The sequence below is a fragment of the Rhizomucor pusillus genome (assembly GCF_041956525.1).
Source record: "Rhizomucor pusillus strain CBS 183.67 unplaced genomic scaffold VTP01scaffold_1, whole genome shotgun sequence".
Lineage (NCBI taxonomy): Eukaryota > Fungi > Mucoromycota > Mucoromycetes > Mucorales > Lichtheimiaceae > Rhizomucor > Rhizomucor pusillus.
The window spans coordinates 1849629-1865488 of NW_027192143.1; the positions used below are offsets into that span (position 1 = coordinate 1849629).

At 45.8% G+C, this 15860-nt stretch overlaps 9 protein-coding genes across 9 annotated transcripts; 7 read left to right on the forward strand and 2 right to left on the reverse strand.

The window, feature by feature from the left end:
* Positions 1-81: 81 nt before the first annotated feature.
* On the forward strand, positions 82-2572 carry VTP01DRAFT_800 (uncharacterized protein; the record flags this gene model as incomplete). The annotated part of the gene is made up of 12 exons (XM_069387074.1): positions 82-115; positions 178-279; positions 339-481; positions 554-712; positions 781-1103; positions 1167-1245; positions 1315-1398; positions 1472-1560; positions 1623-1902; positions 1963-2118; positions 2181-2301; positions 2373-2572. The coding sequence occupies 12 exons, from the start codon at positions 82-84 to the stop codon at positions 2570-2572; spliced, it is 1770 nt and encodes a 589-aa protein (XP_069245220.1).
* Positions 2573-3311: 739 nt separating this feature from the next.
* On the forward strand, positions 3312-5226 carry VTP01DRAFT_801 (uncharacterized protein; the record flags this gene model as incomplete). Its single annotated transcript, XM_069387085.1, has 5 exons — positions 3312-3631; positions 3692-3788; positions 3856-3903; positions 3963-4207; positions 4269-5226. The coding sequence occupies 5 exons, from the start codon at positions 3312-3314 to the stop codon at positions 5224-5226; spliced, it is 1668 nt and encodes a 555-aa protein (XP_069245221.1).
* A 163-nt stretch (positions 5227-5389) lies between these two features.
* Positions 5390-5977, reverse strand: VTP01DRAFT_802 (uncharacterized protein; the record flags this gene model as incomplete). Its single annotated transcript, XM_069387096.1, has 3 exons — positions 5390-5599; positions 5667-5770; positions 5821-5977. The coding sequence occupies 3 exons, from the start codon at positions 5975-5977 to the stop codon at positions 5390-5392; spliced, it is 471 nt and encodes a 156-aa protein (XP_069245222.1).
* A 147-nt stretch (positions 5978-6124) lies between these two features.
* Positions 6125-6580, forward strand: VTP01DRAFT_803 (uncharacterized protein; the record flags this gene model as incomplete). The annotated part of the gene is made up of 1 exon (XM_069387107.1): positions 6125-6580. The coding sequence occupies one exon, from the start codon at positions 6125-6127 to the stop codon at positions 6578-6580; it is 456 nt and encodes a 151-aa protein (XP_069245223.1).
* Positions 6581-6912: 332 nt separating this feature from the next.
* Positions 6913-8433, forward strand: VTP01DRAFT_804 (uncharacterized protein; the record flags this gene model as incomplete). Its single annotated transcript, XM_069387118.1, has 5 exons — positions 6913-7036; positions 7111-7395; positions 7489-7506; positions 7573-7773; positions 7874-8433. 5 exons carry the CDS (start codon positions 6913-6915, stop codon positions 8431-8433), a joined length of 1188 nt encoding a protein of 395 aa, XP_069245224.1.
* A 721-nt stretch (positions 8434-9154) lies between these two features.
* Positions 9155-11231, forward strand: VTP01DRAFT_805 (uncharacterized protein; the record flags this gene model as incomplete). The annotated part of the gene is made up of 4 exons (XM_069387129.1): positions 9155-9164; positions 9222-9794; positions 9922-10182; positions 10333-11231. The coding sequence occupies 4 exons, from the start codon at positions 9155-9157 to the stop codon at positions 11229-11231; spliced, it is 1743 nt and encodes a 580-aa protein (XP_069245225.1).
* A 175-nt stretch (positions 11232-11406) lies between these two features.
* On the forward strand, positions 11407-12311 carry VTP01DRAFT_806 (uncharacterized protein; the record flags this gene model as incomplete). The annotated part of the gene is made up of 3 exons (XM_069387140.1): positions 11407-11519; positions 11590-12070; positions 12144-12311. The coding sequence occupies 3 exons, from the start codon at positions 11407-11409 to the stop codon at positions 12309-12311; spliced, it is 762 nt and encodes a 253-aa protein (XP_069245226.1).
* Positions 12312-12393: 82 nt separating this feature from the next.
* Positions 12394-14260, reverse strand: VTP01DRAFT_807 (uncharacterized protein; the record flags this gene model as incomplete). Its single annotated transcript, XM_069387151.1, has 6 exons — positions 12394-12892; positions 12950-13085; positions 13152-13228; positions 13287-13418; positions 13483-14066; positions 14132-14260. The coding sequence occupies 6 exons, from the start codon at positions 14258-14260 to the stop codon at positions 12394-12396; spliced, it is 1557 nt and encodes a 518-aa protein (XP_069245227.1).
* A 685-nt stretch (positions 14261-14945) lies between these two features.
* On the forward strand, positions 14946-15638 carry VTP01DRAFT_808 (uncharacterized protein; the record flags this gene model as incomplete). Its single annotated transcript, XM_069387162.1, has 1 exon — positions 14946-15638. One exon carries the CDS (start codon positions 14946-14948, stop codon positions 15636-15638), a length of 693 nt encoding a protein of 230 aa, XP_069245228.1.
* Positions 15639-15860: the final 222 nt, after the last annotated feature.

The window sequence follows — 15860 nt, forward strand, 5'->3', positions numbered from 1 at the left end:
GTCGAGGCAGTTTACATCTTGACTCCTTGCGAAGATTCTTGCAGACGTCTTGTGGATGATTTTGCGCGATCTGACGGACCAATGTACGCTGCAGCACATGTTCATTTTATACAAGGTGATTACAATATGAAGGACGCCAATCTACTCTCAATATCTTAACGAGCATTGTTGAATCAGGCCTTGAAAATGATGTTTTGAAAGACCTTTCTCGGAGGCTGACAGAGGCGAACGTGCGGGACTATGTTAAAAACCTCAAGGAAACATATGTAGATTTCATAGGTTCGTGTAAGAATCCACGGACAGTAAAGAGCAGTTTGTGTGCTAACTCGTCGTCGTAGTTCGGGAACCTGCTGTGTACACATTGGACGATGAGCAAAAGTTCTTCACACTTTTCGGCCAAGCGCCAGGCGCCTCGGAAGATGTCGATTGGACAAGCTCTGCAAGCAAGATCTCTGGAGATCTGGATGATATTGCAAAGCAGGTAAAGAGAAGCATCGTAAAGATAACATTTGATAAAAAAATTTCAGGTAACTGATTACCATCACCGTCATAGTTACTGTGTGTTTGCGTCTCTCTTGGAGAGAATCCGTTGATCCGATACCACCGTCCTCTAGATGTACAAGGCACTGTCAATCGTAATATACCCTGGCACCTTGCAAAGATTTTACAGTCTCAACTTGACCAATTTTGTAAAATCAATCCCGTATTTCCGGTATGTTGCAAAGAATCTTTTTTCATACATTCTAAAATTCGAACAAGATACGTATCTCTGCAATGTAGCCTCCGCACGATCCTCCAATGCCACCAGGCACTCTTATTATCCTGGACCGTACCATTGATCCTGTTTCTCCTCTCTTGCACGAATTTACATACCAGGCTATGGTTGCTGATCTTTTGAACGTCGAAGAAACAACCAGTGGTCTTAAATACACGTACGAATATACACAAGAAGACGGCACTAGCAAAGAGCAGGAAACAACACTGAATGATCAAGACTCTGTTTACACCTCAATCCGCCATTCTCATATTGCTATTACAACCGAACAACTTATCGAAGACTTTAACAACTTTATGGCAGAGAACCATGGACCATCTGCCGGAGGGTATGTCTGATTACAGTCTGCTCAAGTCCTATACAGTTAGTTATTGTTTATCTGGGTCCATAGGCAAAACACGGTCAGAAGTTTAAATGACATGAAGAATATGATCGCAAACTTGCCACAATTTCAAGAAATGAAGACAAAGGTAGATAACCAAGATTGATAGCTTCTATCTATGAGATCATTTATGAAAACGCTGATGAATATTATACAGTTCTCAGCACACATGACTATTGCTACTGACTGCATGAATGAATTCCGAGATCAAAACCTTGGTGACATTGCGCTCCTCGAGCAGGTATGTTGCATGCATAGCATTTTGCATAGTTGCAGGAGAAAATCTCACATCATACAACCAACGTGGTCAATAGAACATGGCGTGTGGAGAAACTCCAGACGGCAATAAACCAAAGCATCTGACAGACGAGTTGGTGCCCATCTTGGATGATCCTTACACGAGGTAAAGAAGGATGATGCAAAATAGAGAAACAGTAGAAGTTTACAAACTGTTATCACTGATAGTCAAATGGTAAAAACTCGTCTTATTCTTATTTGGCTAGCAACCACGGAGAAGGTTGATCCAGAGAAACTGGAGCTACTTCTGGCTCATGCTCGTCTCGATAAGAAATACAAGGATGCCATCGAGAACCTGTCCATGCTAGGTGTACAATTGTCTAAATCTGCAAGCAAGCAAGGCGAGAAGTCTAGATGGCACAGAAAGAAGCGAGAAAGCACTGCGAGTCAGCAAGATGTTCCGTTTGAAGTATCGCGTTACGTTCCTGTAGTCAAACGTGTAGTTGAGGTACGATTCTGCAAAGTTTTACCAGAGGTTTTGAGAGCAATATTTTGACTACAAATCCAGGGACACGTTAAAGAGACCATCGATCAAAGTTTATTCCCACTTTTGCGCGTAGCACGACCAGACGATCTGCGACGAGATTCTACACACTCACCCAAAGAAGGTTTGCAGCTAAGGGTATATAAAACACAATGGCACAAGAAATCCAAGGCGAAATCGGCAAGTGGAACAACCGTAGCAGCTCTCATGATATACATATAATTAACTATTGTATGATTTAGGCTTCTGCAAAACCGCCTTCGGGACCTCCCGTCATCATTTTCATAGCAGGCGGAATGACTTACTCCGAAATGCGATCTGCTTACGAGCTATCACAAGCATTTGATCGCGATGTCTATATTGGTAATATTCTAATTCTCCGTGTGCGCAACCAGCATGTGTCAGGATATTCATGCAAATCGAATAATGGATAGGATCGACGCATATAATCACTCCAAATCGCTTCGTCGATGATCTCAGTGCACTCAATAAGCGGCCACCGCCTCCAAGAAGCGTGGTTCCGCCATACACTTCAAGTGTGCATCAATCCCAGAAATCTTTGCAACGGCCTACCGTTTCCAGTCCCACTCCATCCCATTCTTCTAAATCTTCAGGCCACAAAAAGCTCTGGTAGAAACCTAAAGACATGTATCCGGCACCCTTGTTACCCATACGTTTCGATAAAATGCAGAATGGCATTGTAGAATAGTCACATTGAAGAGTTGACCTCGTGGTATCCTCTTCCTCCACAGTGGACAGAATTTATTTGCTGAATTAATAATGTGTCTATCGGTGGTATTCCTAGATGGATCTAATAATCAGGCAATTACCCAGCTAGGCATTTGCTGACGGTGCACGCTGATGGAAAGAAAAAGAAAATGATTTCATAGGAATACGATCACGAGCATGAACCTCTTGATAAATGAGCTTCCTTGCGTAGAGTTAAACCTTCTTTTCTGTTATGACGGTGTAAGACTAGTCGGCTGACTTTGTGCATGTCCCTTTTCTATCTACTTGTGTTCGGTTTTCCTTGTGGCAAAATATACGGAAAACAAAGGGGTTATAGTAAATATTTGTATGGCGACATCGCGTTTGAGGAATGTTGAAGTGCATCCAATACTCAGACATGAAACGCCTCGATGTAGTTGCACAAAAGGGTAAGGGCGGTGGCAAAGCCTAAATTTCTGTTCGCGCTTTATCTGTTGTCATTCGTTGAGAGATGATGAACTTGACTTGTTTAAGCAAGATGCGCTTTTTTTTTTCTGCGTCCGCTGAATGCAGCTACATTTATGACCTGTCCCCTTTTGTGAGGCCATCAGATCGCTCTCTCTGCCTTGTTCTTTCTTTAGCTCTCCTATTACTTTCTTAGGCTCATGTTGGCACAATTGAAAAACCTCTTCCGTCAAAAGACAACAGGTGGCACCAGCAATAACAAGAAGAATCAGCATCAGCAGCATCACCGACGAGGACCTCGATATCGCCACGACAATAAGGTCAAGGTGATTGATTATACCAGCAATCTGCAGCCCATGTCCTCCCTCAAGAAAAAGCCAACAGTATCTGAAGAAGAGCAAGAACGGATAAAGACGGCAGAAAGAGCACAGCGGCTGATCGAACAGGAGAAGCAACGAAAAGCGCAACTGCCCATGTATGTGGGTTTGGAAAGATACGAAATACTTAAGAAGCTAGGAGAGTAAGTATATAAGATCAAATATGCAATCAATGGAACCAAGTAACCCGGAAAACTCGCTAGTGGAGCCTTTTCGAATGTGTACAAAGGCAGAGACATGAGAACAGGCCGGAGGGTTGCCATCAAGGTTGTCCGAAAACCTGACGCAGAAACGGAAAATGTAAGAGTTCTTCGTTAATCAGAGCTACACAGTAAACAATGGCTGACATTGTACGCTCTCCACCCAGCAAAATCATCTGCACCCGAGTATGAAGCAGAGACCCCGAGCCACTGAAGTAGAGTATATGTGACCTGGTTCAAAAGAATATGGAAAGTCTGACGGATTGTGATGTAGAGGGCAAATATTTTGAAAGAAGTACAAATCATGAGAAACATTCGACATCCCAACGTTGTTCAGTTGATCCAGTTTACTGAGTCCAAAGAAAATTATTTCCTTGTCATGGAGCTTTGCGATGGCGGCGAGCTGTTTCACCGCATAGTCAAGATGACATATTTCAGCGAACCTCTGTCCCGCCATGTGATTACTCAAGTGGCACAAGGTGTCCGCCATCTCCATGAAGTATGCGGTGTAGTCCACCGGTAATGTCAATGCCGTTCTTTATTCACAGGTTTTACGAGTAGCTCACAAAAGAATAATTAGCGACATCAAACCGGAAAACATCCTCTTTGAAGCAATCCCGTTCATCCCCACACCACCGCAACAACGTGTGCGGCACGCGTTTGATCATAACAAGGAAGATGAAGGAATCTTCATCAAAGACGTCGGGGGTGGTGGCATTGGCACTGTGAAGCTGGCCGACTTTGGGCTATCGAAGCAAATATGGGATAATTCTACGTTTACTCCATGCGGGACTGTAGGCTACACTGCGCCAGAGATTGTACGGGATCAGCGCTATTCCAAATCGGTTGACATGTGGGCCATTGGCTGTGTACTGTACACAATGCTGTGCGGCTTCCCGCCTTTCTACGATGAATCCATACATGCATTGACAGAAAAAGTAGCCCGAGGCCAATATGCATTCCTAAGTCCGTGGTGGGACCCAATTTCTGATGCTGCAAAGGATCTCATAACGCGTTTGCTCTGCGTTGATCCGAACGAGCGCTACACTATTGACCAGTTCCTGGCACATCCATGGGTCACAGAGGAACCATTTGTCAAGCCAGAGCCGCCAAGCAGCGAGCTTTTGCAAAGCAATGTTAACAGCAACGCTACTCCGTCCACTTTAGCGCCTACTGCATCCACTCTATCGACAGATGCATCTTCTCTCGGCCGCAGAGATGTCTTCTCTCCCGGTGTGCCTACTCTCAAGGAGATCTTGGACGTCACGTACGCCGTCCAACGTATGGGCGAAGAAAAGTCATTCAGACAACATGGAAAATCTAAAGCTACCGCCTCAACCTCTAAGAACATACCCGGCGCATCATCGATCTCGCCAACCTCGCCATCAGCAGCACCATCCACCACAAAAAGCATCAGCAAAAGAAATAATAATTACAACAAGAATGCGCCTGTACCGTTTGAGCTTAGTATGGATAATGCAACCCTTCTCAAAAACCGACGAGCACATCAACCAGCCCCAGTTCCCCAAATATGCTAATTTGCGCTCCCATATTTTTCTCTCTCATTATCTTGTTTCCATTCCTCCCTACCATGTTATGATGACAACTCGTTTACCTTATCCCTGCCTTCATATTATTCCCACTGTACTGTATTGCCAAAACAGAAATAGCAAACAAAAGAAAAAGAAAATTGAACCAGTTTTACTTTAGAGCATACAGCTGGGTATACATGCGCACCATGCTCTCGTATCCAACCATATCACCGCAGCGAAGTAAGTTTGCTGCGTCGCAATTTAGAGGAGATGAGGGTTCCGGATTAGAGAGTAGTAAGGATATTGCGAGCACAGTAGATTTCAAAGTCCATGCCGGAGACCATTCCGTCTTTAGAATATCCAAGCAGATCTCTCCTGTCTACATCATTCATCGTCCCAAACATTAAGCGTTTCAGGTTTACTTGATGTCAAGTTTACAGATTTACCTGGAAATGTACGTTAGGATGGCAGATTTTAGTAGTAAAATGAATTGTAGGTGGGTGAATCGGGTAATTATGTGGAACTTGAATAGATAAATCAAATACACCACCTGAAAGCCAATTATCAGATAAGCGCTGATACTAGCATCTGCCTTCTTACCTTCGTAAGGTGTATCCGGTAAGCCTGCCAACCGTGCTTTCCACTTTGTAAGATCGTGATCTGATTCGGGACTCAATTCCAAGATCTCTGGGTGTGTAGCCGATTCTCGTTGATAATCGCGAAGCTCTTTGAGCAATCGTCGAGAAACTGGATCCATTTGAAATGCAGGAAATGAAAGGGAGGAAAAAGAGGTGTAAAGTATATGTTGGGGGAAAAGTCTCTAAAAAGTACGTAATGTGGGGACAAGTCCCAAATGCAGAAATTGCTGACTCAAACCTTCTCTTTCCCTTTCCGTCCTTGGTTTATGAGCTGTCAAACCTGTACGGGCTGTTTTACCGGTTCTAGCTGTCGCAGTCAAACATCTGCAAGAATCAGCTCCAAAGAACGCTTCCATACGCTACTTGAGCTGGCAAGCACGAGTCAGAACGAAAACGATTCAGAGCAGCACGATCATGTCATTTCTACGATCGCCTCGGAGCTCTCTAACAACGTATATTCGGCACAAGTTGCTTTGATTGAGGCATATCGTCAGCTGCCACTGCAAGATTTTTTGGTGATAGCACATACCTGTCGCAAGCACGACATCGTTGGAGCGTACGTGGCCTGGATGTGGGAGTACTGTGGTGCGAAAGCCGATCAGTTGCTATCCACATGCAAGTCGCCAAGCGACGAGTTGTGGCAGTATTTGGATGAGAAAGCCGAGATGCATGAGCTATTCAACAGTCTGCCACCTGGATCGCTAGGCCGTGTTAAGCGATAGAACCACGTTTCAAGTATCGAATCCGCATCTTATCTAACGCATGTATACATACCATTCATTGTAAATTTTACTCATCGTTTGTGCTTCCCTGTTTATTTTCTCCATCTCTGATGCATTCCTAAAGGTGGTTATCACATTATCCTCTCCATTGAATTATATCTTCAACGAATACAATACATTTAATAAAAGTACCATTCTCACACGATAACCAGACCTTAATAGGACCATTTCTGTACCGTCATCTGTGTAACGATAACGGGCTTTGCAAACCACATGAAAAGGACAATAGTGTCCTCAAAGCCCATCCCATACTTTGATACGCAACTTACAGAATGACGAGCGATTGGGTGTCTCTGTTCCGGTCTGAGACCTTAAAGTATGGTATGCCCAGTACTCGAGCCGTTGTGGTCGGGTTGCTATGCGCTTTTGTTGCTACGAGGAACGGACGTCAATTAGGTAAAAGGAGGCTCACACATAGAGCGACATGAACCGAGATGGTACTCAATGACTAGCGCTCAATTTTAAAACAGCCGCTCATGTCATCTTTAAGAATATTCAAAAGCTATTGCTGCATTTGCCCCTGAAAACTCGTTGTGCTATAGTGAGGAAAATCTTTTTGATGCCCTTTTTGAAAGGACGTGCTGCTATGGCAAGAGCGACCCGCGTGTATGGCTATCAATGGAACTGGGTTGTACCTGTCAAGAAAGACGGCGAATGGTCTGGTCACTGGGTGATGGAGAATGCATACCAGTATCCGAAAGGATGGGTGGAAGAAACGGCTCATCAAGCCGATCTTGTGATCTATTACATCCATGGCAAGTAGATATCATAGTTCACACGTAGATTGGCTACGTGGGGATGATCTGCGTATGGTACGGCATGCTAACGTAAAACAATGCGTTTTCCAGGTGGCGGTTTCAGACTAGGTAAGAAGCTTCTATTGTGGAAACCGATCGTTATCGAAACGAATGCTGAGTTGCCCTGCTTTTTAGGCCATTCGCTAATGTATATAAACTCATTCATCAATATTCTTAAGAGGCTCAAGAAGAAGCATGGTATCTCGGCTCGTATCTTTGCCGTTGATTACAGAATGGTTCCAGAATTCACCTACCCTACGCCCGGAGAAGATTGCATGGCTGCTTACTCATATTTGGTTAACGACCTGAGTATCAACCCACGCAGAATTATTATTGGTACGTACTGATTTCTCGTTTGATAATGGATGTGCCAGAATGGGGTATAAGCTAACGACGATAAACAAAAATTTTTTGGGTTCATATCACCACTAAACAGGTGGTGACAGCGCGGGAGGCAACCTGACAGCGACGACGTTACTTCATCTCCTCGATCACTCGCGTGTCGATTCTGTCATATCGCTGGGCTCGTCGACGCGTTTGCCGTTGCCAGTGCCTGCTGGAGCTGTCATGATTTCTCCCTGGGTGACGCTTGAAAACACATCACCCACGTACAAGTCCAAGGCAGCTACCGATTGCATCCCGTACGAGTTACTTGCATCGCCTGTGGACTGGTACGTTCCTGAGCTTGCAAAATTGGCTGGAGTACAGCATGAAGCATTGTTGAAGAACCCAGACGTCTCGCCATTGTACGGCAACTTTGAAGGCTTGTGTCCAGTCCTCGTAACCTACGGTGGAGCCGAAGTGTTCAGCCACGATATCGAGAATTTTATCAACCGTCTCCAACGCGATCACGTCCAGGTGGATGTCATTACAAGACCGGACTGCCCGCATGACTGGATTATCGAGCCCTTCTTGTCACCTACAGCAGATATATGGCTTGGAGGTCTAAACCAGCTGACAGATTGGTGTGCTGCTACTATCGAGAAACGAAATTAGTTGCATACAATAAAAAGTTTTCTTTTTCTGTTGGACTTGCTATCGGTACGAAATGCCTTGCATTCAGCGCGCGCAAACGCGCCGGCGGGAAAAAAATTTGGCGGCCAAGAGGCCCATGCATCAGCCTTTTCTTCTTTTTTGTGCGGGCGGGATTCGGCCAAAATGCTTATACAAGGAGGGCACAAGCTCTCCCCCAATTGCGTTTCCTCCATTGGTAAAAAAGCCAAAGTCTTGACTTATCTTTGCTGCATCGCGCTTAACTTTTCTTCAGCATTCTGGATCGGCGAGGGTGGGTTGCCCCGGCAAGCAAAGCTCGCCTCTGGTTGTGTATGTTTCAGTAGATGTTTCACTGAGATTTGTAAATCCTTTGGGATGCAATGACGACCCTGTTTCCACTTTTTGATCTTCTTCCCTTCACCGCTGGAGCTAAACTGACAAGAGTCAGTTTATTATTTTCTGGGTAAGTTCAAAGATCGGTGCACCACATAGCCACATGGCTGTGTAACCATGCGCGATACACATTATCGGAACTGGGACGGAGTTACTGACATTGTCTTTCCATTCTCTCTTGCCCTCGCCTTGTCCCCTTTTGCGCAATGACACTTTTGACATTCTCGATTGATCTTCAACATGTCACTTGCAGTCCTATATACATATTACAGTATTTACGTATAAATCGAACACAAGTCTCATTTAAGCTATTGCGGGGCTTCAAGCAGTCATGTCACAAAGTACTGTATCAGCTTGTCTCAGACAGTTTCGGGTTCATTAAACCGAGTCTTACATAGACTTTGATGATCTGCGCTCTCCGGCAGCCCCGCAGGAACGACAGGAGCAACAGCAGACGAGTCAACATCCACCACCGCATCAACAAATCACACAGCAGCCATCAATACAGCAACAGCAGCAAAGCGCGTATTCGACATGGATGCCGCTTGCCTCAACGAACCGATTCCCCCCACCCCGGATTTACGAATTCACGCCAGAATCGAGCCTGGAGGGGGATACTCTCCAAGTCAGCCTCACAATGCCCAGCCTCGAGCTTATGCAGTCCCTGCGTCTAGCGCTCGGATGCTGTATTATGCCAACGCAGGCGGTCCTCGTCAACACCGCGACGCATTTCTTGACGCTGTCGTCGTTAATTCCAAACTGGCAGCTGACACAAACAAGTGACAGGTTGCGCGTGCCTCTGTTTGTCGTTGTGTGCAACCAAAACCAGGAGGTCATTGATAATTGGTTTGTGGGCTACTTTGCATACGACTTTGCGCGGAAGCGGACATCCATTGAATACGAGCTTGGTGTTGGAACGAGCAAACGTCCCCGGCGCACGGGATCTACTTCTTCTGGAAGCGCATTGCCAGGTAATTTTACTTTCTGAGATGGGTGCAGCTCTAAGCTGTCCCCACCCCCGAATCTGTTCTTCTCTTTTTCCCCGTTCCTTGTTTTCTTTCTATTTTTTTTTCTCTTGCTCATAGCCTTGTTTTACAGGAGAAGATACGACAGCAGCGATCGCGGCGGCGTACATTGTCCCACCTCCTGAACAGGCATATTCGAGCTACTATACACCATCGTACAGCGGTCCGCAACCGCCCCCACAGCTCTCACCGCCAGGATACCACTCATATCCTGGTTACTATGGAATGCAGCAACCATCGTATCCATCACCGCATCCGCCGCATGCCGCAAGCCAGCCGTCCGGACCGCCTCAGATGGCGCCTCCAGGCATGGGACCTCGTGAGTACTTTGAAGGCAAGTGTAAGGCTGAGCTACTATCGATTTGTTGATGATGTCTAACATGGTCCTCTCCGACATTGCATATTATCTCTTTCCTTTATTTACTCCAACTCCGGGTCCACCTTATTGTTCGTCTTCCGCCAATCGCAAATTTTGCATATATAGGTCAAACGGTTGCACCAGCCCAAATGATGAATATCGCGCTGGAACCTATTGCACCTACAACTCCCACTCCGGCCTCTGGTCCACGGCAGGCTGGGATTCCACTCGAACCCATTGGACATGTACCTCCATCACATCCACATCCATCCCACCACCATCCACAACCGCACGAACATGCGCTCCACCCAGCACCACATGCGATAGCTCCCGCCGTCACCAGTGCACCGCAGATTATTGCACCCGCGACAGCGACGGCAGCACCAACAGGACCATCCACAACTGGCCACATTCCGCCTCCGGCGCCGACTCCACCAGACCCGTTTGCCAACATTCCCAATAAGGCTACTCTGCGGCTCGAAGGCGACCTGGATTCGATGCTCATTAATTGGACGGAACAGGAGTGCGAGGAGCATCGGCGAGTTGTACAGTTTTGGCGCCGTCAGGAAGGAAACGAAGTTATTTGCAGTTTTGCACCCGTGTCGGATCCAGAGGCACGCAGACAGGAGCACAACATCCTAGTATCCTGCATCTACTGGCAGGAACGCGGTGACTACTTTATTACTTCTGTCGACTGTATCTCACTGTTGGAATCACTTATCGGTGTAAAGTTCACGGTCGAAGAGAAGAACCGAATACGGCGAAATTTGGAGGGATTCAGGCCTCTGACCGTTAGCAAGCTCAAACCGGACAGCGCTGAATTCTTCAAGTTAATTATGGGTTTCTCGAATCCCAAACCGCGCAATATCGAAAAAGATGTCAAGGTGTTTCCATGGACGAAATTAGGTGAAGCTCTGCGCAAGATCATCAGTAAATACACTGCCAGTTACAGCAGCACAGCTGCTATCAATGTTGATAATCCTCCATTACCACAGCCGCCATCAGAGCAGCAGCAGCAACAATAACAACATTAGCAACAGCAGCATTAGCCCACACACGCTTAGTTTTTACATACTTATATTTATTTTTCCTTTTTGTGTACAGTACATACTTGCTATAGCTTTCTATACATAGTCTATACTTTTACTATCATTAGACTCAAAAAGATTTGCTTGGTGCATCTTTATTGTTTAACCTGAAATGTCACTGTACACATTTTTCGGTTGTTTGCTGGTCGCTTACGGTCCTGTCCTCTCCATCTTCTTTCTGTACATTGGACGCAACGCGCAACATGTATTACTTATGGTGTCTAGGTATATGAGACGATCAAAGCAGTTCTGCTAAATCTGAGACAACTGACGATGCATGTTGTTATGAACAAAGTGCATTCTTTTGTTTAATTGCGATCCTGTTGTCGAGCGTTATTTGGTACTTTACAAGAACGCGTTCGGCAATAAGCATCATTTACGGCGTCTTAATACAGGAGCTATTTCGATGGTTCTTTTTCCTGCTGACTCGACGCGCAGAAAAGGGATTAAGCACGATATCCACTAATCCACGGTCCCCTTTTAATCGATCCCTGTTTGCATTCGTCACGGGATTTGGATACGCGTTGACGAGCTCGCTCGTGAGCTACATTGCTTTGCTCGTCGAATCCATTGGACCAGGCGTCATCATGTGCCCCTCTTGCCCTCAAGCATCACTGTTCTTCATTTCTGCTGTGACGACAACGCTGTTTTCCTTGCTGCATATTGTATGGATGATGAATGCTTTTGAAGGATACGTCTCATGGAATACCAACAAGCTCGTCGGTGCATTGAGAATCCTGTGGGTTATTGGCTCGCATTACGGTGCATCCTACGCGGTATGTATCGAACTTTCAAAAATATGCTCCTCTCACACAATTGTTTTTAATAATCATCTGTATATGCACGCAGACTCTCCTGAATTCATCCAACACAATCTATCTCGGCTGTGTTTACTCCATTGTTACCTGCATTGGCATACTGGCCATATCCATTGCACAGGTGCTGGCCACTTTGAAGTCTCGATACCGACTTTCCACCCATCTTCGCCGTCATTCATCCATTACAACCATGTCTTGATCATTTTGTTGCTTGCTTCCTTTTCTTTAGCAAGCGCCTTTTAATGTTCTTTGTTTTTCTTTTTTCTTTTGCCAAATCCACTCTAGTCAAGATCGAGATCCATATGGGTTGTGTCATTATCGTTATGTGCATTGGAATTGGAAAGGGTATTGTTGTTGTTATTGTTCGGCGATGCGTTGCTTGCCCTGCTACCCGGACCCCAGGAAAACGGGCCCGGTGGGATGCTCGTTGTCCAAGCAGGTGGAGATGATGACGCCGAGCTCGAGTCCTGCACACCGAATGAACCGCGTAACCATGAAAACGAGCTCGTTTCCGGCGAACGGGAGTTATTCGCAGTGGAGGATGGAGGAGTCTGTTGTGAGTTTGTATCATTGGAATTGGATGACGGGGGTGCATGGTGGGCACTGTTGCTATTATCGCTGTGATCTGTATTTCCCTGCTCGTTGTTTTGCCGCCCTCTGCCATTGTCATTGTTATCGTTGTTATCATTGTTATCATTGTTATCATTGTTGTTATTGCTGCTATTGTTATTGTCATTGTTCTCATTGTTTTCTTCCCGCTCTGGCATCACAGAGTGTCGACTATGCCAAGCATAAGTGCTCATCTCTTTACATTTTATCAACGCATGTATGACGTACCAGACAGGGCATGTCCCGTTTACTTTAAGCCATGGCTTTATACAATCTTCGTGAAATACATGGGAACATGGGAGTTCAATCACTTGCTCACTCCGCTCAAACTCGTCTTTGCATACAGCACAATCGATTTGCCTCTCTATAATTTGTAAAAATGCCAATGTTAGATGGAATGCATATAGTTCTAAGACTGGAAAAACCTAACCGATCTCGTCTTCTTTAAGCTTGCGTTTCGGCAATGATTCAATAACATCTTCGGGTGCTGGCGGCGGAGCATTGCGTCTATTGCCTTATTTAGAGGATTTCTCTAGGTGTCTGTTGCGACAATACACTCATTTACCCGCTTGTTTGTTCCATAAGCTGTGAAATAATATTATCCAAAGCTGTTTGGGAAAAGACATAATCGTTCGGGTTGCCAACAAAACCAGCATCCATGGGTGCACCTGTTAGAGCTGATAGTAACTGGAGTAAACTGATCGATATAATCAGTACAGAAGGAAGATAAACATTTCGCATTTGCGTTTCGTTCTCTTTACCTAGCAAATGTGTTTGGCGGTCGAGCACCTACACCGCCGCCACCAGCAGCACCTTCTTCAGTACCTCCTTGTTCAGACTGCCGTCCTTCCTGATTACTTTCATCGGGCTGGCGTGCGTGCCATGTAAACGATGCCTCGTCACCTTCATTTTCGCCCTCCTGACCCGGCATATTCATGGGCCGAAATCGTACATTGCCATCAACTACACCCCCATAAAGTAATATAGGTGGCCTTCGTTGTTGCTGGCCTTGCTGCTGTGGAGACTGTTGATCTCCAGATTGCGGCTGTTCCTCGGTGCTCGGCGAAGTAGAGCGCCCACGTTGGATATCGACATTCGGCCCCAACATACTCGTCAGCAAATTTTGCAGCATAGCGCCCAAGGGAGCCTGTGTCCCTTCACCTTGTCCTTCACCGTTGCCGCCGCCACCGGCTCCCGTCGAAGTGAAAAAGTGGAATATATCATCGTCGTCGCCACTGCCGGTCTCATAGCGGAAAAAGGTTGTCGTAGGGCGACCATCGCCATGAACGTGATCACCATCGTCGCCACCTGCCATGAAGCTTCGAGGATCGTTGTCTGCATCAATCTGCGGCAAGTCCGTTAGTCACAGGCATAAGCTTGCTCAAATGACCTGGCAGCGCGACACCTTACCTCCTCAATAAACTGCTCGTTGCAACGCTGGCAGGTTGGATCTGGTGCCATGTAGATAGGGACTTCAGCGCTGCAGGCATGGCACCAATACCGGGGCTGCTGTTGTCGCGACGAAGGAGAGTTCGACATTGTAGATTATGCGAGTAGCGCTCTCTTTGTCAGCGAAGAAAAGTGAAGAAAATCGCCAAATCCGCAGGAGCGGCGGCGTTTGATGGATTTGGGGCTATCACTGACATCAGACAAACCATTTTCGGATTACAGAACATCGCACTGAAGCAGGGTTGTTGTATCCTTGCTATACGTGACAGTGATACTTTGTTATCCGTCGCTTCTGAGGCGCGGCAGGACTTGCGCACCGTGGGTTAATTGATGAAAGTAGTTGCAATAAGCGTTCTGTATACGATAAAGTTCTTCATCCTCGTGCGTGATTAAAGAGTAGCACGGAAAAAGGAGGCAATATATATGTCGATACATACCGCCTCTTAATTTCTGTGCTGTAAGGTTTTGAAGAAGTACTCCTTCATATAAGCGTTGAATTAATTGAGGTATTATAGCAAATCGGTTCAAACCTTGAATGGAACATTCCTGTTTTCCTAGACGAGGATGATGCATCACCCCGCATACTCGTTGTCCTTGAAAGTCTATATTCTTTTCCGAAAGGGACCCGGCAGCAAGGAAATCGTATCCCCTTCCCCTTATTAATTTTTCGCAGATCATTTATAAAGCTACTCTCTGAACTTTCTTTTGTTTTTTTATCGTTTTTTTTCTCGTTAATTTTCATCTACTACATTTCACCTTGTAATCATTCAACATAATGGCACTTAGGCTCCCAGAATCAATATACACCAGCGTGCAATGGACGCGGACCGCGGTCCTGGTCATGGCTATCATCATTGTGGCCTTCTCGCTCAGTATATACAGCTCGCATACCATTCCGGTATTCTCTCTTTTCAGCGAGCAGCAAAGCTTTGAACGAGACTCGACGTTTTTGCTGGAAATGGTGCAGGATCGTCGACTGATATCGACAATGGTGGCAGCACAAGCATCGATCTTTTGCCCATTGTTCCTGTTATTATCATCGAACAATCAATCACAGCACTTAAAACATACAAGTTCCAACAACAACAGCAGGAGCTTTCTTGCCGATCTGATATGCAGCCACATTCTCATGCCGTCTGGTCTTGCCCTGAGCTGGGTATTCTGCATCATGTTTGATCGCAAGACAATGGCCGTCCTTTCCAGTCAGCTATTAAAACAGACTCCCCAGTCCTCCTGGGGCTGGGGTCCCTTGCAAGATATGTGCCTGCTCGACAGAAGCGACGGTGGCAATTATTGGCCTTGCATGGTTGTAAATACGATGCATGGGTGCAAATACTTGATCGTCTGTGTCCTTTTGCTGGAAATCGAGCTGGTAATTGCAGGAGTCATATATGCACGCTTCTGTCGACCGCAAATTCAACTGCCAACTGATGACGCAGAAGAAAAAGGCCAAAAAAACTGTGTATAAACGGTCAAGCATACATTTTACTTGCAACGATGGATATGCGTGGACTATTTACTCGTCCTAATGATAATGAAAATAAAAGTTTTAATGAAATGTGAACTAGTCTGTAAAACGCTACATCGCAAAACGTCCCAGGACTCGCTCAATTTGGTCTATACGTATAAATTATTACGACTAACGTGAAGAGGAGGAAGGAAAGGTACACTGTAGGTTGAGCAATACGAC